Source organism: Neodiprion pinetum, chromosome 5 (assembly GCF_021155775.2).
Source record: "Neodiprion pinetum isolate iyNeoPine1 chromosome 5, iyNeoPine1.2, whole genome shotgun sequence".
Taxonomy (NCBI): domain Eukaryota; kingdom Metazoa; phylum Arthropoda; class Insecta; order Hymenoptera; family Diprionidae; genus Neodiprion; species Neodiprion pinetum.
Window position 1 is genome coordinate 4,787,714 of NC_060236.1, and position 22,619 is coordinate 4,810,332.

At 39.1% G+C, this 22,619-nt stretch overlaps 1 protein-coding gene and 2 long non-coding RNA genes across 6 annotated transcripts in view; 1 reads left to right on the forward strand and 2 right to left on the reverse strand.

Moving 5' to 3' along the window:
• LOC124218638 (uncharacterized) overlaps positions 1 to 9,381 on the reverse strand; it is a 52,283-nt gene extending 42,902 nt beyond the window's left edge. For both annotated transcript variants that reach the window (XR_006883134.2, XR_006883135.2), the window contains exons 1-2: positions 9,211 to 9,381; positions 7,670 to 7,875 (exon numbers count right to left, since the gene is read on the reverse strand). This is a non-coding gene — a long non-coding RNA (uncharacterized lncRNA). The remainder of the gene's footprint in view (positions 1 to 7,669; positions 7,876 to 9,210) is intronic.
• LOC124218633 (carboxypeptidase N subunit 2) overlaps positions 1 to 22,200 on the forward strand; it is a 61,293-nt gene extending 39,093 nt beyond the window's left edge. Inside the window, exons 2-8 of one of the 2 annotated variants that reach the window (XM_046625263.2) lie at positions 9,806 to 10,309; positions 11,106 to 11,328; positions 12,353 to 12,492; positions 14,350 to 14,502; positions 16,051 to 16,231; positions 17,629 to 17,768; positions 17,945 to 22,200. In XM_046625263.2, coding sequence (XP_046481219.1) covers positions 9,937 to 10,309; positions 11,106 to 11,328; positions 12,353 to 12,492; positions 14,350 to 14,502; positions 16,051 to 16,231; positions 17,629 to 17,768; positions 17,945 to 18,210 — 1,476 coding nt within the window. In that variant the 5' untranslated portion in view covers positions 9,806 to 9,936 and the 3' untranslated portion in view covers positions 18,211 to 22,200. The remainder of the gene's footprint in view (positions 1 to 9,805; positions 10,310 to 11,105; positions 11,329 to 12,352; positions 12,493 to 14,349; positions 14,503 to 16,050; positions 16,232 to 17,628; positions 17,769 to 17,944) is intronic. The other variant, XM_046625262.2, reaches the window with a different exon arrangement.
• On the reverse strand, positions 12,228 to 18,024 carry LOC124218639 (uncharacterized). Of its 2 annotated transcripts, none has more exons than XR_006883136.2 (3): positions 17,921 to 18,024; positions 12,866 to 13,176; positions 12,228 to 12,505 (listed from the first exon to the last, which is right to left on the reverse strand). It is a non-coding gene; the product is annotated as an uncharacterized lncRNA (long non-coding RNA). The 2 variants fall into 2 exon arrangements; XR_011177149.1 differs by having other exon boundaries at positions 12,809 to 13,176.
• Positions 22,201 to 22,619: the final 419 nt, after the last annotated feature.

A 22,619-nucleotide genomic window follows, 5' to 3' on the forward strand; every position in this document is an offset into this window, starting at 1 on the left:
AAGAGTTTTTTTTTTTTTTTTTTCATTTTGTTTCCTCTCAAATATACGAAAGTGAATAAAGAGTTTCTTTCTCGTACGAGGGTGAAAAATAATTTTTTCAACTACTTGAAAAGTATCGAGCAAAACACTCGCATGTCGGAGACTAAAAATGTCGGTAAGATATTAATTTTCATTCCACCGCATTATCTTTTTTTCCTACTTTACGCTTAGCGGGTAATCGAGTTGAACATTACGCGAGTGAAGTTCCAAAGGGGATACCGGACAAGGGAGAAAAATTGATGGAATGTAAAAAGGAGAAGAAAAGAAAAAGAAGAAGACAGGAAGGTAGGAGGAAAAAATAAAACTGTAGGTGAAAAAAGAACGCTACGAAAGTTAATTATAACGAACACCTCGCGTATCTAATAATAAATCGTCCCGTGCAGTTGGTTTCACATCTCTTTATAACGCGATGCGGAATATCATGCGAAGAGAAAAGTTTTAATCGTGGAAATGCAATCGGACGGATTATTTTTCTTTCGAAATGTGAAAAATGAAAATGAAATATCGATGCGGGAAAAAAAAAAAATAAAAAAAATGGATTTTCTATCGATTAAATGACCTGAAATTTTTATTAATTTATCACAGTTTTGTATTTTATGATACATTGACGAAATTGACGAAAAGTATTCTGTATTCTTTTTTTTTTTTTGTCTTTTTGTCACCGTGTCGATGAAGCGAAAGAAAAGTAAAACTTTTCTTCTTTTTACAACTGTGAATGAAACCTTTCAGCGGGTGAAAGTTGACTGAAAGGGGATTCTCGTCTGTCCTCCATTTATATTCATAAACGCGATATGCTCGTAGCTTGGGCTTTACGCGGCTTGTAGTTACGAGGCCATTACCCATATGTTCACCGTGTCGTGTAGACACAATGCGTAGACACACTTACGCACTTAGTCGAAATTCCAAGTTGTTAAGAGCCGAAAATTAGGAGAGGTTGCCTCCGTCTCTCGAAAGCTTTGGGAATTCCCGAAGGATGAGATGAAAAAGCTCGGCAACGGCCTGGAATAATCGATCGAGTTTTGGGACGATTAGAAATAACGAGAGAGGAAACGGGGCAACTTCATGCCGCGGAATGATCGACATGTTGTGCGAAGATGAGTGTGTATCACGGTATGATAAAACGGGGATGAAGTGAAAATTGGAAATTTGAACCCGAGATTTTCAGAAAACAATCAATCGCGTGGCCAGAATCGAGAATGAGTGAAACGGAGAAAAAGGTAGGGTGAAAGGAAATTGAAGGGTGGAAAAGTACTGACGCCGGAAAATCGCCAGTGGCGTAGAAATGTTTGGAAAATTGAGTTTATCGTGGAAAATGAGAATTTCTGTAAGCAATCTACGGATTTGACAGCCGGGCGCGTTTTTTATTCTTTTTTTTTTTTTATTCTTTTATAAAACGAGGGAGAAAACTCGCCTTGGGCGAAAAAAAAAAAAAAAAAACAATTCCCATTTACTTGGGGGATGAAAATTGACCTCGCGTTTATTTGCGGTTTGCTACCGAGTAATTGACGGTATTTTATTCCCGGGTATAGCGGCACAGTGAAAAGTTTTACCCGTACGAGTATCGCAGTGCAACGTGGCGGGTGAAATAAAATTGCATAATAGGGAAAAGCAAGTTTATTGCAAGGCTGCTGGGAGAGGGAAGTTCGTAAATATTTATTTCCCTTCTTCGTGCATCGCAAATTTGCAATTCACCCTGCAGCGGTACAAAGTATGGATCTACCATGGCTTTGATATTCGCCGTCTTATTCTTGCATGTATGAATTTTCGAATTAAGCGTTGCGCAGAGCTATGAATACAGTTCTGAATAATAAATCATTCGGAAATTGCAAAGCCAAATGCATTAATATTGACTTGGCTTACCGCGTCCAATCGTTGCTACGATGAAAAGAATATTTATGACAGTAGCGAGTATATAAATTTGAAAAGAAGAGTATTCGATTAATATACGGCAGAAATTTTTTATCAATCATTACAATTATCAGCAGATCCGCAGAGCTTCAATTTTTACGGGGCTGGGTTGAAGTTTCGAATTTGAAAAGTTTCGAAAACGCCGAATTCCGAATTATTTGATGGTGATATTTGAAGTGAAGAAATAAAACTTTGAAGAAACAGCAGAGCTTCGAATGGTCGGAAACTCAAGTCAAAATTCAAGTCACGATAGAACTACGTTACGAGAAGTAAAGTTCCGATAGAGCAGAATTCCGAAAAATAAAGTTTCGATGGAATAAAATTCCGAATATTAAAATATACTCGCACGGCGTAGATTACTCAACGAGTGGGTGGAAAAAATGGGAATAACCGAAAATCGGAATTATCAGGATTCCGAAGGTAAAAATATCGAAAATCCAAAACGAAGAAAGATCAAAGTGGTAAAGTTTCACGAAGCCAGAAATTCACAGGACTAAAAATCTTTGATCATTTGGAATTTCGATGTTTTTGATTTTGAAATTTTCTCATTCTCGCACTTTCGGAACTTTGATTCATCGGAGTTAGGTCCTTTCGACATTTTGCCCTTTCGGAACATTAAGCATCGGGTTTCGGACCATTCGAAACTTTGATGTTTCGTCAAAGTTTGATCTCGTTACTTTAAGTTTCGCCCCGAGAAAATTCTGAATTCGGCGTTTCCGGAACTTTTTAAATTCGGAATTTTAACCCCGGCCGCTTTTCACCCATAATCATCAAACTTGATGACGCAAGCAGGGAATTGTTGAACCAACGAACCATCACCCGACACCGAGAAGTTCATCGCACGTTAAATGCTTGCAGCTTATCCAGCCGTCCGATTCCTGAGCGATTTATCCGGGATTATTTCTCGGACAGAAACGTGAGACGAATTTGAAAATCCGTACACAGCCACGCCAGCTGTCAGCTCGTGCAGGATCGTTTAATTATCTCCCGGGTAGCGATGTGCTACGTCATTTCATTGTCAGCGGTTAATTAACACGAAACGTGACACGGTCTTTTCCATCCCTTCCGAACACCGCGCGTATTCCAGAATCCACCCTTACAGGTTGCGTCAGCGTCTCGCGTATGCCAATCAGGTAAAAACGAAGACGAATAAGAGGAAGAAGAAAAACGATTCTGTTTATTCAGACGATGGGTTCTCACTGGACGGTATAGATGAAGCGTTTTCTTTCACCAGTTGACAACAAAAAAAAAAAATAAAAAAAGTTTAACACAAAATTTTTCCACCCCTCAACGGAAATTACTAAAGTGCGTCAATATTATCGAGGCAGCGATCTGCGCCAGCGGTGGACAGGCTTCTGCAATAAATTGCACCCCTAGGATTGATTCCTGGTAACACTGACAATGAGAGAAATTTTTAGTTCCGGTTACCGGTTACCGGTTATTATTACTTGACAATTTTCATTCCTTAGCACAATCGAAAAATATAGTTCCAGGTAGAAAATGAAAATTAGTTTTCTAGCCGTTACCGGAAAGTCTGGTATCCGTTGCCATTCTTTCTCATTACGATCACTGTTGCTAGATTTTCTTGCAACTGTTGCGAAAATTTAACGCTCGCGCAACGATAAATTCACGTTAAAGCCTTGTTCAACTAAAAACGTAGCGTAAACCTCAGAAACTGATTTTGCGTTGCCATTACCAAAAAAGGATCGACGATAGCGCAAAACGGTTAGGCGTACCTCGTTTTTCATAATTCCGACGATACTCGAACAGCTTTTTTTAACGATACCTGTTTTACTGAATTTTTCTAGTCACTGTAACAAATGAAATTTTTCTCAGTGTAGGAAATCCATCACTGATACGTTACACGAATTCCTCGTTTGAGGAAAAAAAGCTCGGTGCAGCTGGTTCTTCGAACGGGTGTGGCTCCGATCGTTTTTAGTCGCAAATTGTCCTCAGCCACGCGAATAAAGTCGGTTTATCCAACCAACGCGCGTTATTTCATCCCTCGAATTCTCTCACTTTTCTTTCCAATATTCCAGAAAAAAGAATCGTCCACCGAACTACAGTCGGCGAGTCGTCGAATTGTAAGCTTATCGTTAATTAAATTCGATGAGCTTTATAATCGGAGCTTTTGATCCTCGTTTTTGCGATCTGGCAAGTCGGTTGAAATATCTCCCACGTGTCTTCGAAGCGATACCAACTTCGCGGGGAAAATAGATATGCATTGTTATCCGAATTCGAACGGCAACAGCTAATGTAGGTTGTTCCTGATTCGAAGCAGCACCCGCTGTTTAATTTCCACGAGTTTCACGCTTTGTTTTCCGGTTGTAACGCCGCCTTCTACGCGCCTGATATCTTGCAATTTTTGCGCCAATTAAGTGCTCGGGCATTATTGTTCGATTTAATGAATGGCGGCAGGTAATTAGTCGAGCCTGTCATTATTTTGAAACAACAGTGTTCCAAGGATTACCAGTCACGTGACCCGTTAATCAATTTATCAATCCCTTTGAAAATCCATCATCGTTTCCCCGTTATTCCTTATCGATAATCGATCAACCCAAATTGATCCCCGGGGTGGTATGGAGCACACAAAAATGGGCAACAACTTTGTGCAGCCATTAACTTGATACCGTCGAAGGCAAATTTGCCTTTTATCATGCATCGGAAGACTCACCGTCCCTGAAACAACTTGTATGATGCTCGTTCCGCGTTCATTCACTTTGTTAAATTCACTTGGCAAAGTTCCATTTGCTTTTGACTCATCGGCGGATTCGTGTCTCATGAAATCAGTAAGCATTACGAGGCAATTTCAGACGGAGTCGCTGGCTCACTGTGAACCGAAAGGAATTTCGAATTGTAGCAACTACGCAGACCTTGACTATATTCGTTTTTCAGCATAACAAGTGATACATTTTCGGGTAAAAAAAAAAAAAAAAATGTTACTCTTTTTTCTTTTTAACTATTCGGATAGTTTGATGCTGGAGTTGCAAGAAATTTGTGCCAAGGTCTTATTTGACTGCAAAAATGTAATAGCAAATAGAAGAAACAAATCTGATGTTGCGATAACCAGAGAATGCATTACTGATAGCTGTAATCGCTTTGAATAGCTGCTTACATACCATTTTCTTCTAATTTCAACAACGTCTGAAACGTTGTTGTAACTGTATAAACATTTAACCAGAATTTTATCGTATTCAGTGCGGATTTATCGAAATCCGTGAATTCTTGAGTTGAAAAAACCTGTCGAGTAGGCGGGAGGATTTATTAAAAAAAAAAAATTTTGATTTCTTTTGTTCGAGTTTCCCCGCCAAGTAACTCGTAATTAGGCGCTTTCAAAATTTTTCAAATTCTGAACTCCAGCGCCGCCCCTTTAATAAACGCAACCTCCAGGCTTTGCATAATTAGGGTCCCACCTTCGAGTGACAGAAGCGTGGGCACCGTTTACACCTGGGAGTGTCAGGCGTTGCTTTTAATCAGTAAAAACTGGATCAGGCTTGTTACGTAGTCGCAGACCACACCGCGAGATCTGTTATTCGTTTTTGCGTACCTTTCCTGTTTTTTTTTTTTTTTTTTTTTTAAACTCAATTTGAGGAAAACAAGCCAAGTTACTCCGTAGGACCTTCGACCTTTTTCGATTACCTCCGGAGTGTTTCAGTTACGTTATCATTAGCGACTTTGATCGAACTCAATCAAAGTTTCACGTGGTGATAGAAACAAAAACGAAAAAAAAAAAAAAAAAAAAACAGGCCACGTGGCCTATTTTTCTCTGCAACAACTTTTCGCGACCTAAGTTTGAACCGCGATCCGTCGGCACTGTTTTTATCATATTTTCTAGCTTGACTTACGATCAGAAGAAACAAAGTGGAATTCCAAGAGCATCGCTCTTTTGTAGCGTAATTCGGGAAAGTTAATCATGTCCCTGAATTCCGTTTACGAAAGTACGACAAATCGTCGAAATTTGTACCCTTTCCGCTCGTTTGTTTATTTAATATAGGAAGGAAAAAGGGTGAGTTTGCTCGGTCGGTAAGGGTAGGAGTACGATATGACCTTAATATCGCTGATGGTCTCGGAGGAGAAAATTCAGGGAAAGCATCAAAGGGAGATGGAGCGATGCGGGTAAAGAGATTACTCTCTTTCTTATCGCGGTGTGAATATGGGTATAATACACATCTGGAGGTCTGGTTCCTTCATTCTTAATTTTAACGCGTTCACGTCGCGGAAGCAACGCCGCGAGGTGGAAGGATATTCTCTACTTCTCTTTTCCCCAAGTTGAGTAGAAACCCACCCTGCATCTTTGCTGTACACCTACTCACGTCGCGGAAGGAAAAAGCTCTTCTTCAGATCTACGGCGGGTGTCAAGATATAATGTAGCTTTTCTCCGAGGGGAAAGAAAAATCATGCAATACTTCAGAATCAGAGAAAATGTATGTTAAACGTGACACGTTTACTGATCGGCTATTTTTGTCATTCTCTAAAATATACGGGTCAACGAATTCATTTGTCAAGTACCAAAAAATTACCAAAATTCCAGACCACGACGTAAAAAATTCAATGCAAGTTTTGATTTTTACAGTGAAATCGATTTTTCGATACTGCACCTCCGGAACTAAATCAATTATTCATGTAACAAGTTTTTAGTATGACATCGTAACTTGGAAATTTAACCAGGCTTTTGTGACTGTCTTTATTATCTGGCTGTGTGTTAAAGGTTTCGAAAATAATGTTTCATAATCTTAAACTTAATTCAAATTTCGAAATATAGTATAGATTTTTTCTCACCAAATATGTATAAATATATATTATTATATATTTTATTGTATAATTATAATTAAAAGCTTTTAATAGTAACCGCCAATTTTTACACCGATAGAAAAAAGTTTAATCGCAAAATTCGATCACAATGCCTTGGCTTTTGTTATTTATTTATTTGTTTTTTCGAGAGAGAGAATTTGGAAATCAAAGCCGGAAGTGAATAGAATAATAGATGAGGGGGAATTCGGGAGAACCGGAAACGCGTACCAACGTAAACAGCGAGTATCTTGGCTCCGTAAGATTGATCGAATACATCCTTCGATGAATTCGTAGAAATTCGATTTACCAAGTCGAAATAAGAGTCGATGGGGATAATTTGCGGAGAAGAAAACACCCGCGGCAAAAAATAACAGGTGAAAAAAATACATACCAAAGTTCTCTGATTGGTGCGGGAAATTTTTTGAAAGAGGCTAAGAGTTTCCTTTAGTGCTTGTTCGGTAACATTTTCAATCTTGATGCTGAATCCCTGAGAAAACACGTTTTGAAACAAACCCTTCAAATACAATCAGGATGGAGAAAGAATTTTTCGAATCAACGAATTTCCGTGCATCGATCAGCTGCGGTCGGAAAAATAACCGCTGTATATGTTGATTAATTTTGCGGTTTCGATGTTGAAAAAAATTTTCGTATTTGACGGAAAATTATCTGCTCAGGCATGTACTAAAAAATTTTGCCAGACTTCGGGACGGGCGGTTTTTTGTTTTTTTTATCTCGCGTGATCCGGCCATAAAACAGGCGATCCGGAATTCACTCCCGAATACTTTGAACTGGGCTTATTTAATTTGATTCTTCACAATTTTTGACGCACATAAAAGTACGGTTCCATCGGTTCCGCAGTCTCTTGGGAATAATGGGGGAGTATAAAAGGCATCTGGAATAAGACGTAAATTAAATCATCGGTTTTGCTTACCTGCGACCAGCTTCCGCTGCAAGCTCGTACTTCGACGAATGACGGAGTTGCTTTCCTTTTTTCTTTTTTTTTTCTTGAAAATCAAAGGCTTTCTCTACATTCTCTTCTCTGCTCGCCGAGCTTTCTCCGTTATTACAGTCTCTCGAGGGGATGAAATAAAAATCAATCGAAAATCCGGGCTCCATTCTGTACTGCAAATTGTCCTGCTGCGGGAAGAAAGTGAATGAAAATAACGAAATTGAATCCGTGACTGGGTATAAGTTTCTCCAGGGTTCGACTCGCCGCACTTTGATCATAGAAATTATTTTCGACAATGTCAACGCAATCAAAGTAGGCTAAACTAACATTGAATATCATCAAGCCGAACCGCGCGCTTGAAACTATCGCAATTGCGAACTCGCAACAGTTTGGAACTCCAATTATCACGTACATACATATTCGGCGGAATCCGATTTCGCGAGTCAAGTAAATGCCACAAGCTGTTCGCACAACTTGCGATGGACGCGAATGAATTTCTCAGAGTTTAGAAATGTCTCACCCGTTGTGGTTAATTTTTCGTTAAAACTTGCGAGTTGTGCAAATAATGGTAAACGGATCAAAGTCAAGCGAGGAATGAGATCAATCATAAAAGAACCGGTTCGTTGGAAGGTATAAAAATTTTTAACACGTTGTTTGGTCGAGTTCCTTTCCTTTCTTTCTTTTTTTTTGTTTTTTTTTTTTGGCGACAGCGTCGAAATTCCTTGGAGAAATTTCTTTCAAGAGCGTAGCAGCACGTCAGTAATTGCGAATCGATTGCTGCTATCTGTCTTAATCGTTTTGGGTGACCCAGGGGAATAAATCGAGGCGTCGCGTGTCTCGGGTCCTGTATATATATAAACGCAAGGAATATACGGGTGGAGAAAGAGAAATTTTTCAAAGTAGTGACTTCGTGAAATTTATTTACACGGTTGCAGAACTCGAGGATAAAACTGATGCCTGGTATCAACGAGACGCACCCTTTTTGGGGGGAGGGATCGAACGTAGATCACGAGCGAGTGAGGGGTGGTGTTCGGACCATTTTCACCGAAAGCGGAATCAAAGTGATAAAAAAGCAAATTTCAAGATTAAAAGATGACCGATTATCGGATAATTGAAAATATACTGTTTGCGGAAATTGTATACCCAAGGCTGATTAAATCCCGATAAAGCTGCTTCGTAAACGAGGGTTGAAACCCGACTGAACTTTGTACCAACATCGGTTGTCTCTGAAACATGTTACACAATGAGGCGAATAAGAGGGTCGAATAATGCGATTCAATTTCTCGCGACTGTCAATTCCGAGCGGTGAAAATTAATGCCTCAACCTAATTCGGGTCAAACGCGTTTGAACAGAAGCTCGTCGCGATGGAAAATCGGCGAAACGTTTGTCGATTCGATGCAGCGTTCGAATTCACCCGAGCGTAAAAAAGAACCGTGTGATCAATTTGAAAGAGGAAAAAAATCAGCGTTCGAATTCCTTCCGGCACCCTTGCAAAATCGCTCGTATTTCGGGTAAACCGTACCTCGGTTTCTGGATTCGAAATTGCGACTCGCTCTTGATCCGCGTTCTGCGCCGTGGTCAGGAATTGCCGCTCCCATGAGCCTCTCGGATCTGATGCCCCTCGAACCGGAAGCGTTCCATTAACAAGGCAATGATGCGAGCGGAGAGCGCGCGCCCAAAGAGCATCACCGAACTGCCTGTGAGTCGGTAGAAACGTCTTCGAAGCCTTGTAACGGAGTCGGTGAAACGGTTCGCGTTGCACGAAACCGATCGGTTAATTGCCCCCGTAACGAAGCCGGCGAATCCATCCTCATCCATTTTCCTGGTTAAATTGGTACGGCGATAACGAGTGTTGAAGCTGCTGGATGAGTTCTTCGTTGAATCGTACCGTTTGTCAAACTGCGAAGTAACGAGTGGCGAATTTTAATTGCGCCGAGTCCGTTCGACGAAAGGTACAATAAAGACAAGAGAACGACTCGTAGTCAAAGTTGGGAACAGTGATCGAGGGATCGTGAGTTCGGAAAGTGATAAGGGGTCTACTTGATCGATGCTTGTAGTCGTCGAGTGAATGAACCGAATTGTTTGTTTGTTTTTATTTTTTTTTCTCTCTCTTTGAGTGATTACAGATCGCGAAGGAGTGAAGATACGATAGCGAAGCGAGACGATGGGAATCAACCGTAACGGGGCAAAGTAGCGGAGGGTGAGAAAAGCGGCAACGATAACGGCTTCAAGGAGCGAGTGCGGTAACATGTCGTCGTCGACGAGATTCAAGGGGGAGAAGTGCTGGATAGTATGGCTCATGGTAACGTCTTTGTACCTGAGGTCCACCCTTGGTCAGATAGTCCAGAACTGCCCGTCTAGGAGCGAGATAGCACCGTGTTCCTGCATCGTTAAGAAGCAGGGACTCGACGTCGTTTGCGAGTTTACCGACTTCACTCACATCAACAAGGCGATGTCGGTACTAAAGGGCAGGCCCAACACCATCATTTACTACCTCAAACTGCGACACAACAATATGCCGAAGCTTCAGGGCTTCGTCTTCCTCGGTCTTGACATCCATCATCTCACCGTTCACAACAGCAGTCTAGCCGTCGTCGAGGAGACATCTCTGAGCTCGATAGGTGAGTTACCAATTTTTGAATGGTCCCTGAGCGATCCTCTATCAAAATTTTTTCGTCGTTTGTTTTAACGACGATGCGGCGAAGCTTCGATCCTAACGATAATATTTGTCCGTTGTACTTAATCACTTCCAAGCTGCGTGAGAAACTTGTTTCCAAAGACGCGTCGACGGTTGAGACCAAGAAATTGAATGGTATTGAAATGTTTTCACGAACAGATCAGCGTGACCGTTGACACGCGTCGTCGACTGACCAAGTCGTCAGAAATTCATCTGATTCATACGTTTTTGCAAAGAAAGAATGTCGAGGATTCAAATGGACGGTAGAAACAGTACATGGATTACAATGAAATGGTCCCAGTGTATACGGGTACTTCCGAATGAATTCGAAACGAGGTTCTTTTTTCTTTTCACACCATTCGAAGTCCGTTTTAAAGATTAGTCCGAAATGACCAAGAACTGGAGGTAACAAAACGCAAGATAGTGTAATAAAAAAGTAAGAGTAAGTGACTTGATCGCTGGCTATTTCCCTGTTGGTATATAGACGCTAAAAAGCGAGTTTTGTTACGGCAATTGTAAGTAGCCGCAGATTCTCGGGGACATTGAACGACCCCATCGCATTTCGTGGGGTGCCTGTAACACTTTGACGAGTGTTTTTGTGGCCGGGTTTTTACACCCAGTTTCTTGCACACGTATCGAGGAGGACTGCAAAGTTCAAAAATTCGTGCGAATTGCGGAGCTTGACGTTTTTCTCGTGTTAAAAGCGGATTACTTACGAGCTTTGGTGCCGTTTGATGCAGGAAAAGGACTCACCCAGCTGGACTTGTCGCAGAACTCTTTGCTCGTGGTGCCGTCGGCGGCGTTGAAGACCCTGCATCACCTTCTGATACTGAACCTGAACTACAACAAGATAAGCGCCATCCATGCGCGAGCTTTCGAGGGCCTTGACACCTTGGAAATCCTCACCCTGTACGAAAACAAGATATCAGTCATCGAAGCCGACGCGTTCAAGGGTGTCGACAAGTGAGTGAGACGAGGGATGTTATTTTTCAATAAGGGGTCCAAGATATACACTGAGAAAAAATCCTTGCTGCACAGGCTGCCGTACAGTCCTTGCCAAACCCAAAAATCATTCCGCAACTGCGGGTACGAAATAGAAATTAGGTACGTTTGACGGAACCAAAAAAATTTAATAACGGATCTATGAATCCAATAATAGAATAAAGTCACTCGCGTTACATTTTGACTTTGGTTCAACGACAAATTGACTTTAGGGTCTTGCTGAAGTTTAAAAAGTACGCTAAGCCAAACCGAACACATCCAACGTTGAAGGTACTAACGAACCATAATTGTACTAAATAGTTACTTTATTTTGACAAAATTGAAATTCTTGTCGAAACGATACACGTTTCACGAAAATCTTTCATCATCTACAAGCAGTGAAATTTTTCTCAGTGTATACGTAACTATGAAAGTCGAAAATTTTCCTCGGGATCGAGTGGCGCTCGTATTTAGACACCCGGATCGAATGTTTATATGAACCAAACTCGAGGGGATTAAATAGGCGGCGATATACGTGCTTAGCAAAGCTAAACCGGGCCCGGTTATATACGTTATACATTTTACAACGTCACCTAATCCCCAGGCTTCAATCAGAGTCTCCAATTACGCCAGATCGCGTTCCCAATGGTTCTGCCACTGCTGCTTCTGCCACGCCGATAGATCTCGTCGGATCCAGTCCTCTCGATTCACGGACCTACCTTAACGTGTCAGTCGAGTCACCGCGACCCTCGTTATTTTTTCAAGTCTTCCAAAGGAACTTTTTTCCCCCTTTTTTTTTTTTCTACTCTACTCTTTTCTCACAACAGACGATAACGGTTAAACTTCGCCCTTTTGAACTTTTCCCTTTTTATCGCTGCACGAAATTCGATAATCCATTACCCGATTATCCAGGCGGAAAAACCCGGCGAATCGAGTTCTAGATATTTTATGTTCCCCGTCGATGCGAACCGCGTTACAACGGACACACTGTCGACTCTGATTTCAGTCGGAAATTGAAGCGGTTGAATTTAGGCGGAAACGAACTGAACTCTGTGCCAACCTCGGCTTTGTCCTCTTTGGAAATGCTGAAGAAGCTGGAGATGCAGGAGAACAGGATAAGCACCATCCAGAAGGGCGACTTTGCCGGTGAGTCTGTACACTAAAAATAAAAGACACAATGAGAGAAATTTTTAGACTTTAACTATTTTCATTTCTTACCGCAATCGAAAATCACAGTTCTAGGTAGAAAATGAAAATTAGTTTTCTAGTCGTTACCGGAAAGTCCGGTATCCTTTACTATTCTTTCGCATTACGATCACTGTTTCTAGATTTTCTTGCAACTGTTGCGAAAATTTAATGCTTCGCGTTTCGGAAAGGCTGATTGAAAGAGATGGAGAGAGAACGAAAGAAAGAAAAAAAAAAAAAAAAAAAAACAGGACAAAGAAACGGAGAAAAATCTTACCCCCCCGAGTGAATTCCCAGGGAGCGGTGAATTTCCCCAGTCGTTGGGTGAGCTTACCGATATTCGGCCGACAGGGTGAACGGTATTGTTTACTCTCGCTGAGTATCGCGGTATTCATGAGGGGGATGTTTTCTACGTGTATTGGTGAACGTCGTCGAGGCAAAAGCGATCCCGAGTGCAGCACCGACAAACTGGAAACGCCGATACCGAAGAAGATTTCCGTTGAAATTTTATAACAAGATTCAACTTTTCCCCGAAGCCAATCTGTAATTTCGTTCACCGAGTAGTTGTTTCGCCCTCGTGCAAGTCTGTTCGCAATCACCTGCCGAAGCGATCGATGCAACGTGCATTCATCGACCTTCCAGTACCTGCCAAAATTATTGTTTGTTATTATAATCTTCAATGTATCCCACGGGGTGACAAATTTAAGGAAATTTTTATATTCATCGCGAATTAACGGCGGATTTGCAAACTTTCTCTGTTACACTGCTCGCGAAAATTGTCAGCTGCGTTGCTCTCGTGCACCTGAATCTAGGCGTCCAGTCGTAAAACCGTGCAAGTCTGATAAGATACTTTCAGGCGCTGAAAGCTGCGGAAGGAAAATTGCGCAGCATTTATAAGCGCCGAAAGCACAAAACGTGCTCTGTTTTTCCTCCTTTAGTTCTAAAGTTCAGGAGTAAAATAGAAATAACAAAAAAAAAAAACAAAAAATTGTGAAGCTAAAAAATGATTACCGATTTGTGGATTACCTGGAATAATATTTTATTTAATTTTGAAAAAGAAAAAGGGGTGAATACCAATGATTTTTGAACCGCATTTATGCGATGCTGTTGCGATCAAACAAAGATATTTTTTAACGGCCGACTATGCGTTTATCAGATAATTTATTTTAATCCTTATTCTCAACGCTAATTTCACAGGTCTGCAAAAAACAATTCTTTTTCCGATACATGGGATGTTTTGGGTAAATATTAAGTTATCGAGTGTGCTGAATCCAAAAATGATTTTCATTTCCCTCCATCACGTACAGTATTTATGCAAACTACAAGATTTTAGCATAAAAAAACGCATATCAACAATGAAAGAAAACCCACATTTCATTACAATGAACTGAACAATATTTCTTGTAAAATCAAACAAACGATTTCTTCGTGCAATGTACTTAACATTCCCTGTTCATTCTTTTTCCCCATGGAATCTTTTCTTCACCTCTTTTATACCTCTCCGAACACGCTTCCACTTTCCACTTTTTTTATTTCCTTGTTTGTATTTATTCTCAAGCCTCGCTCCAATACATAATAATCGAAAGTAAAAAATCACTTTTCCGTAGGATTCTTATAATCAAGAATAAGATACCGGATTTAGGGTTAAGCGGAAGTTTAACTCTGATCGAAACTGCAAAAACGAGAATTTTTTTCGGTTCCGATGAATGAAAATCTGTAAGAAACGATATAAAAAAAAAAAACCTGTGTTTTCAGCCGAGAAACGATGGGACGGATTTCGGCTCGGTTATTAATTGAATCTTTCGTTTTTCGACGCAGGTTTGAAGAGCCTCGACTCACTGGGACTCGCTCATAACAAACTGCAAGTAGTGCCAGCCGGCGTCTTTTCGCATTTGACGCAATTAAACTCTCTCGAACTGGATGGAAACAAAATCACCCACATAGATCCGGACGCGTTCATCGGCCTCGAGGGTGAGTTATTTATCGTTACAATTACGGATTCTATAATCAATCGGGAAAGAAGCGATCTAGGCGATGGAAATCGAGAGGAGAAAATAACGATTAAATTAAATTCTTCGTTTCTTTCGACGGAAATTTTTCGTCAAAATTAAATATTTCACCCACAGAATGGACACGTAACGATTCTTTTTCCCAGACGACGAACGAACGTCCAACCTGCGGTACAAGTTGAGAGCATAAATATGAATAAGCGATATTCCTCCCTTCTTACACGCCTTCGGCCATTCACCGTCTGCGCAGTCTGGCCAAAGTTCGTTCGCTTTGAATGAAATATTAAACAATTTAGTGCATAAGCCCGCCGGAATAGAGTAGATCCCGTATTTCAAACGGAGCTTTTCATTCCGGCCGTTTCTCTCGGCTTGCGTTTTAACCACGAGGCTTTAAGTATTACACACAAGTATCAGCGAGTTGTCACGAATATCGCGTGAGAAGTTTGAACCCCTCCTTTTGGAAACTGATCTTCGTTTCGTTAGCTAAGAAAGACTCGTGCTCAAGATTCAGCTTCGAAATTTCAACGGATACGTCGGTGAAAAAAGGACCTGCGATCTGTTCGATCGACGCTTATTCCCCGGTTTGACGAAATTTCGTAGCGACAAACAAGATTTTTTTTTTTCAAGCAAATGAGTTCTCTAACGCGTTCGTGTTTATACGTACCGCGTATGCGTGTGTGTAAATTTTTTTCTTGACCATTACGGACGCGAGAGCTTTCTTCATTAACATATTAATGTCCAACCTCTGGGACGCGAGGCAATTAGGTGGAAAATAAAGGTCGGAAGGTGTTTTCATTGTCGTTGCGGAGAAATAATACGGGGGAATAAATTAAACGAAAACGTTGCTCGAAATTATCGCGTACAACGGATGTCGGGGAAATAAAGCTTTCGAGAAATAACCGAAATTCGTTGAAAATGACGAATCGCTGAGAGATCGTTGAAAAATCGTACGTAAATAGGGGTCGAATGTCTCGGATCACGAAACACTTGTTTCGGAATTTCGTAACCAAAGTATCTCAGTTTTGCCTCAGAAAGCTTCGAAGCTCGCGGATAAAGACTTGAGGCGTGCCTCGTGCCGTAAGAAAATAGTAAAAATAAACGAAATGTTAATCATTGTCCCAAGCAACGCACGCGACTCTAGAAAAGTGCAAAGTCCGATAAGCGTATTGCGTGTAATAAGCGGTTGAAAACGAAGGAAGAACAAAAAGAAAATGGAAAAACGGCAGTGCAGAGATTGTGGGAAAAAAAGAATCTTGCCTCGGTTTGTTTGATGTTCGCACGAAGTATCCGATTCGAAATTTAACAAAGTTATTTATTTCGTCCACTGTACGCAAGAAGTTATGTCGATTCGAATTTTAAATAAAAAATATTGTTAACTATTTCATATGTATTTATTATTTATACCCGAGTGCTTGAAATTATTACAACACTTCGTAGTGTCTTTTTTGTCAAATAAGTCGTATTCTGTGCACGTAGTATGAAATACGTATGTATTTTCGCTTGGTTGCAGAACATCTCCAGTATCTTCGACTGGCGGACAACAAGCTTCACATGGTACCAAGCGACGCGTTAAGAAGGCTTCACCGTTTGCGTCACCTGGATTTACGGGTCAACAACATCACCGTATTACCGGAGGACGCGTTCGCCGGTTACGGGGACTCGATCACCTTCCTGAATCTTCAAAAAAATTTGTAATCGCTCGTATTTCACCCCGCTATTTTTTATACTCGTTATTTCGCAACGAAAATCCCCCCCCCCCCCCCCCCCCTTCTCAGTTCTTCTCTCTCGTTTCGTTGTGAAAAAAAGTTTCTCGAATTCGTGACCGTGTGAAAAAACTGAGCGAAGAACAAGTGGAGAGAGAAAAAAAAAAAAAACAAGAAGCATAAGAAAAAACGCGAGTTGAAAAGACAATCTTGCGCGGGAGATGAAAATTTTACAAGATAAAATATTTCCCTTTATAAAAGAGAAATAATCTAATATCCTCTTCTCCGCAGCTTCGTTAAATTATTTGAAAGTTCTTAACGTTTGTATGATAATCGTGGAAAAATGTTTCGAAGTTCAAAGTTTTCTTCTCGGTGTGATATTCGTCACGGTTTATTTTTTTGTTTGTTTTTTTTTTTTTGTCGTTATCGCAACGACCATCGTTATTATTATTGTTGTTTGAATCGGACGGTATTATAATTGCTTAGCGAGTTTTCTTTTTTTTCGTTTCCTTCGCGACATTTGGGGAACGCCTGGAACTTGGCGGCAACGACGGGAAGAAATTACGACCCAAACTCTTGAGGGAGTAAAAAAAAAAAATTAGAGCGATTTCTCGCGTTATACCTGCGTTACACAGCTAACGGAGGTAAAACCCATTCGAGCCGGATCGCTGCATGGCCCGTTATCAACCGCGAGAAATATACGTAACAACACTCCGAGGACATTTTAACGAATTAATGACGAAACTTCTTGGGACGTTATATATATATATATATCGACTTTAGTCGCCGTCTTTCTCTCTCTCTCTCTATCGCACCCTCGGCAATTTTCCTGCAGCCATCTTTGCTCACGAAAACAACCCGAAGGGTGTCCCTGTCTCCCTTATTCCCAAGCATGTAATTTTCAAATCCACGTGGGAAAATTCCACCGGTTGTATTCGAGCCGCCAAAGTTTCGTGTTTCACGTTTCGTACGCGGTAATTTTCTCTATGAAATTACAGTTTTTGTTTTTCCGCTTACGAACGAACGATCGACGGACGGTCGATTTTACGCAGGAAGAAATTTATGGTTCCGTATAGAATTTATACATTATTTTTTGGTTACTGTACGATTAACTGTATTCAACTTTTAACCTATACATATAACAAGCGAAAAAATCGACTATGAATACAAAATGAAAATTAGTATCGTTTGCTTTGACTATAAATTCCGATATCGACGAGTATAATCACACTAATTATTTACCACGGTCACGATATTTTATTGCCGATTCAAATTGTATCGTAAAGTTGAGGCAATTTTTTTTTTTGTAGAATTAATTATTTTTCGTAACTAAAAAACGAATAAATATTTCTTCGGTTAATGGAAATATCGATATTACGTTTCAGAATCAAGACTCTGCCGCCGATGATATTCGAGAATTTTAATTCGTTGGAAACGCTCAACTTGCAAAACAACAAAATGACCCACGTGCCGGAAGAGGTGATGGAAACCGTCATCGACACTCTGCAAGTCATCGATTTGACCGGTAACGAGTTGTGAACATAAAAAATAAAACAAATTCATAAATAAAAAATCATAAAAAATCATAAAAGAAAATCCACCGCCGATTTCACCCTCGCTTATCGATTTCCAACTAGATTCCTTAAACATTGATTTATACTCTGTTCGTTTTCTCACCACTTTGACGATCTTCGGTTTCAGACAATCCGCTGATCTGCGACTGCGAGCTTCAGTGGTACTCAAACTGGTTGAAAAATCTTCGCGACAAGGACGACGAGGTGATGACAAAGAAGAGGACCGTATGCACGATGAGTAACGAGCACAGAGAATACGCGGTGCAGAATCTACCATTGGATCGAATGGGATGCCAGCCGATAGCCGAGGAAAAATCGTCATCCGGTAACCTGGCGGTAAAACTTGTCGGTCTTCAGTTCGTCATCACCGTGAGCTTCGTCGTTCTGTTCTAAAACGAACGAAGGAACATATCAAACCTCGTCTTATTTCGTTTGATTTAGAGAAAAATTAAAGAAAAAAAAAAACGATAACAACAATCTGAAAGTAAAGAAAGAAGAAAAAAACAAACGGAACCATATTAACGTTGATTCGGTGAACACTTTCATTTATACAAATATATATTCGCATATATGCATTTATGGCTAATACATGTGTGTACGTCTAATGTTACATGTAGTTCGCTCGATGAGTTGTATCCCAGAGAGAGAGAGAGAGAGAGAGAGAGAGAGAGAGAGAGAGAGAGAGAAGGGAGAGAATTTAATGATCACGTTATTTTGGTATATTATATACCGAATGTAGAAAATAATGTAGTCCTCATTTTTACCCACGATTATACATACCGAGTATGATTGAATATCTTCATCGTTATATTATAGATCAAGTCGGCCGGGTTTAGAATCGTAGAAATTTTCAAACTGGGATCTAGGTGAATTTAGGGATCGACCGTTAGCTGTTAAATATTATTTTGTCTATCGTTAATTTACATTTTAGAGTCGTACAATATTGTTATACACCTTTTGTTTGACGTTTTTTTTTTTTTTTCTTTTTTTTCCCTCCTTCTTTCCTTCTATATGATAGTTTTTTTTTTTTTTTTTTGTTTTCAGGATATGAATTTATTTTTCTACGAATCGTATACCTAATATATTATATAATTGTATTATTAATATGCCTGCATATTGATCACGCGTGTTCGATGGCGCGTGTGAAAAAGAAAAGGATGGCAAAAAAAAAAAAAAAGAAAAAAAAAGAATAAAAAAAGGAAAAGAAAAATTAAAAAACCAGTCAAATTATCTTTGACAATCGAAACAATATAAAACTATAAATGCATTCTCTGCTGATAGAGCGAAATCGTAAATACAACATAATTATTACAAAGAATATAATTTTTCTATAACGAATCGTATAAATAAATGAACATATAGAAATATATATACACAGATGTATATTTACAAAGCCGATAAATTTATATAATACCTTAGGTTTGTATTGCTAGTATTTTCCGTTATTTTTTGTTTTTCTCGTTTCTTATACGTACATGTATAAATATATTATTTAACATTACTAATTATTTGATAATTTTTTAAGGTATACGCAATTTTATGAACAATATAAACGATCCTTGATGAATCGACGCACGGTCGACGGACATTTTCAGGCGAAAAAGGAATTAAAATTTCGTTAAAGCAATTGGGGAAAAGATTCCGAAATAATTGCGGAGGTGAAAAATCGATCTGTGAGAAAATCTACGAGAGGGCAAATATAATCAGCTGCTCTTTCGGGCAGCAATAAACAAACGTATAAACAATACGGAGAGACGATATATATATATACATACATATGCAACATATCGCGAAGCGTACGAGCTTTCATTATCAATCGATACATATCAGTAACGTTGCCAAGATATTTTGAAAAATATACAAATATATAACACGAGGAACGAGGGAAAGTAAGAAAATAAATTAATAACAATTGTTTCAACCCGATAGATTAGAAAATTGAAAACACCAGCCGGGATGACTTATAAGTGTAAATTGTAAAGTGTGAGGGAAAATGCGGAAGAAAAACAAAAAAAAACAAGTAACATACGACTCTACAAATACATTCGTGATTTAATCGCGATCACTGTCGCATTTAAACACCATCGAATCGATCGATTCGACACAATTTGTCGTTCGGAAAAAAAAAAAAGATGCAGTCGCATAAAAAAAAATATATATATACATATATATATAAATAAGAGTAAAGATTGAAGAAAAGTAAAGAAATTGAAATCGAATGTCAACTCGTGCTGGGATACGAAGCGATCAATTGGTTCGAGACTAAAGATGCGAGAAAGAAAAATGTATGAGTAAACGGAAGAGAAGAAATTTTTGATTTTATAAAAGTCGTTCGGCCGAAGCTGCTCGTATTCTCTGACTAAACTGACACAACGGCAACGCAATGACGATCCGTAAACGAGATGCAGGAAGTCTACACTTGAGTCACGTCGTCATTGTGATTGTTTAACCGTTTTATTCAATCAACTTTACAACCGGCTTTCGAGATCAGCGATTGTAGTTGTTATTAACATTCTTCTCCTAGGCGACGACGTCTGAAAGCCAACGTGAAAACTAAAATACGTATTATTCGTCGATCGTTCCGCTACGAGTATCGTGATTTTATGCGAAAAACCGAAATTAAGCAACAACAACAAAAAGAAAGGCTGAGGGGGGGGGGGGGGGGGGGGGTAAGAATTGTCGCGTGTTGATATTCGGTCTGGTAATGCAGAGAAATAAGAGCGTCGCGAACAAAGTCTAATAATTCGGAAAATTATGTTTTCACGTGAATTATACGGAGAGGAGAGGAGGGTTCTAATGATAAGAGAGATTCGGTGAGCTTGTAAACGGAAAGTAAAAAAAAAAAAAAAATTTTTAAATTATATAGATTTATTCATTAGCTATATACTTATAATGTAAAACGTAATTTATACAAGTATTAAGGCTAAGGGTTACCACGACTTTGTTATACCGGACTTGGAATATAATATTATGTAAAATTGTACGGTATACTCCGTAATATAATAATCGAGACGATTGTATTATGAAAGAAATCCAACCACCGCGTGAAAATCCGTGAAAAAGAAAAGTCGTCGACATTTTTGTCGATATTTACAGATAGAGAGATGAAACAAAAGAAAAAAAAAAAAAAAGAAGAAAATATCACGCGTGTCGAGATTCTTTAGAAAAAATTGATTTCGTTAGTCAGCGAATCAAAGCGAAACCTGACAGAAATTTTCTGATATACGTAATGTCATGTATTTCAAACCGACGAATACGTCCTCCGAAAATGTAAAAATACACCGAGAGTTACGATCGATTCACGTTGTCGGCTCGGTAATAGTGGTGGATAACGTTAACTTAGATTTATATATACATATATATATATACATATCATTATCAAACGCCCGATTCTAAGGCGTATTGTAAAATGATTATTGTGAGAACAAGCATGCATAGTTTTTAAGCTTTTATCATATATTATCACACCTAATAACGTATATTATCGATAATATTAGACTTGGCAAGATCGAGTCTGTATAACCACTAAAAATCATATACATATCCTTAGCGTATGATGAAATTTGAAAGAATTTATTTGTTAAAATCTATACGATATATATATATATATACATATATACTATATATTATATAACATATATACACACCCAAATACATATCTATATCGATATTTATAAGTATATAATTTACAAATCGTGTCTCTGTATGCAGGATATCGGAATTCAGCTGAAACGATTTTAAGGAGTTCCGTTCATCAAATTAGCCGACTTTTCCACCATACCAAAAAAGCGTCAAGTAACGTCACATTTGTTGCTATTTAAGTATTTTATCGAAAATACATCCGCATAACGAACGTACAGTTCGACCGAATGTCCTGTATCGGTGCACCCGATGTTGTTTATTAATTTTTTTGTTTCTCTGCGTACTCTCACGTTAACATATCAAAATAAAAAACAAAAAAGAAGTTAAAATTAATAAACAAAAAGAAATCATGAAAAAAAATAACCACCAGATTGCTGCTGTCTCCGTAGAAAGATTGCCTTCCTATTATTGCTGTTTAGTGGTCAGATTTTATCTCCAAACTGTTACCTATACTATTAACCAAATCCAGCAGAAACGTGTGATTTTTATTTCACTCTCCGAAAAATCGTTCGTTATCAATTAAAGAATTTTCTTTTTTCGAAATAATTTATTTCGTCTCATACGCCAACCGTGACTCTTTGCTGGCCCTATTAAATTTTGCTCAGGGTACGCGCGCGGGCATATGCGAACAAATTTTTCACCATTCGATGGGGAAGAAACGAAAGTTGAAAACAAAAAAAAAAGAAAAAAAAAAAAAAATCGAGCAATTTCAGTTAATAAATTTGAACGGAGCGAGCAGCACTCGGGGAATATTTACATAGATGTAAGAATATTTAGAGAAGTCTCTGCCTGTGGATTGAAGAAATGAAGTATATTTCATCAACTATACCGTTAACGATACCATCATAGGATTTAGATGGTCGATGCTCCTGACGCTAAGAGTTATAAATTATTTATAAACGTCACATAGCGTGTAGCGGATTTAACGCATATCTATATATTGATATATTTAATGACGGAGGAAATAAATTATGAGAAGTTCAAAAAATGCAAAAGAGAAGGACCGAAGTTTGAAAAGTATTGAAAATCGAAAGTAGATTATACAAAGACACGCTTCGTTATAATAAACAGCGTCGTCTGAAACGCGTTGTGAAATAATGATAATTTTGCATAGTAAACAATTGGAAGAACCACATACGTACTAATAAACAAAGTCGTCA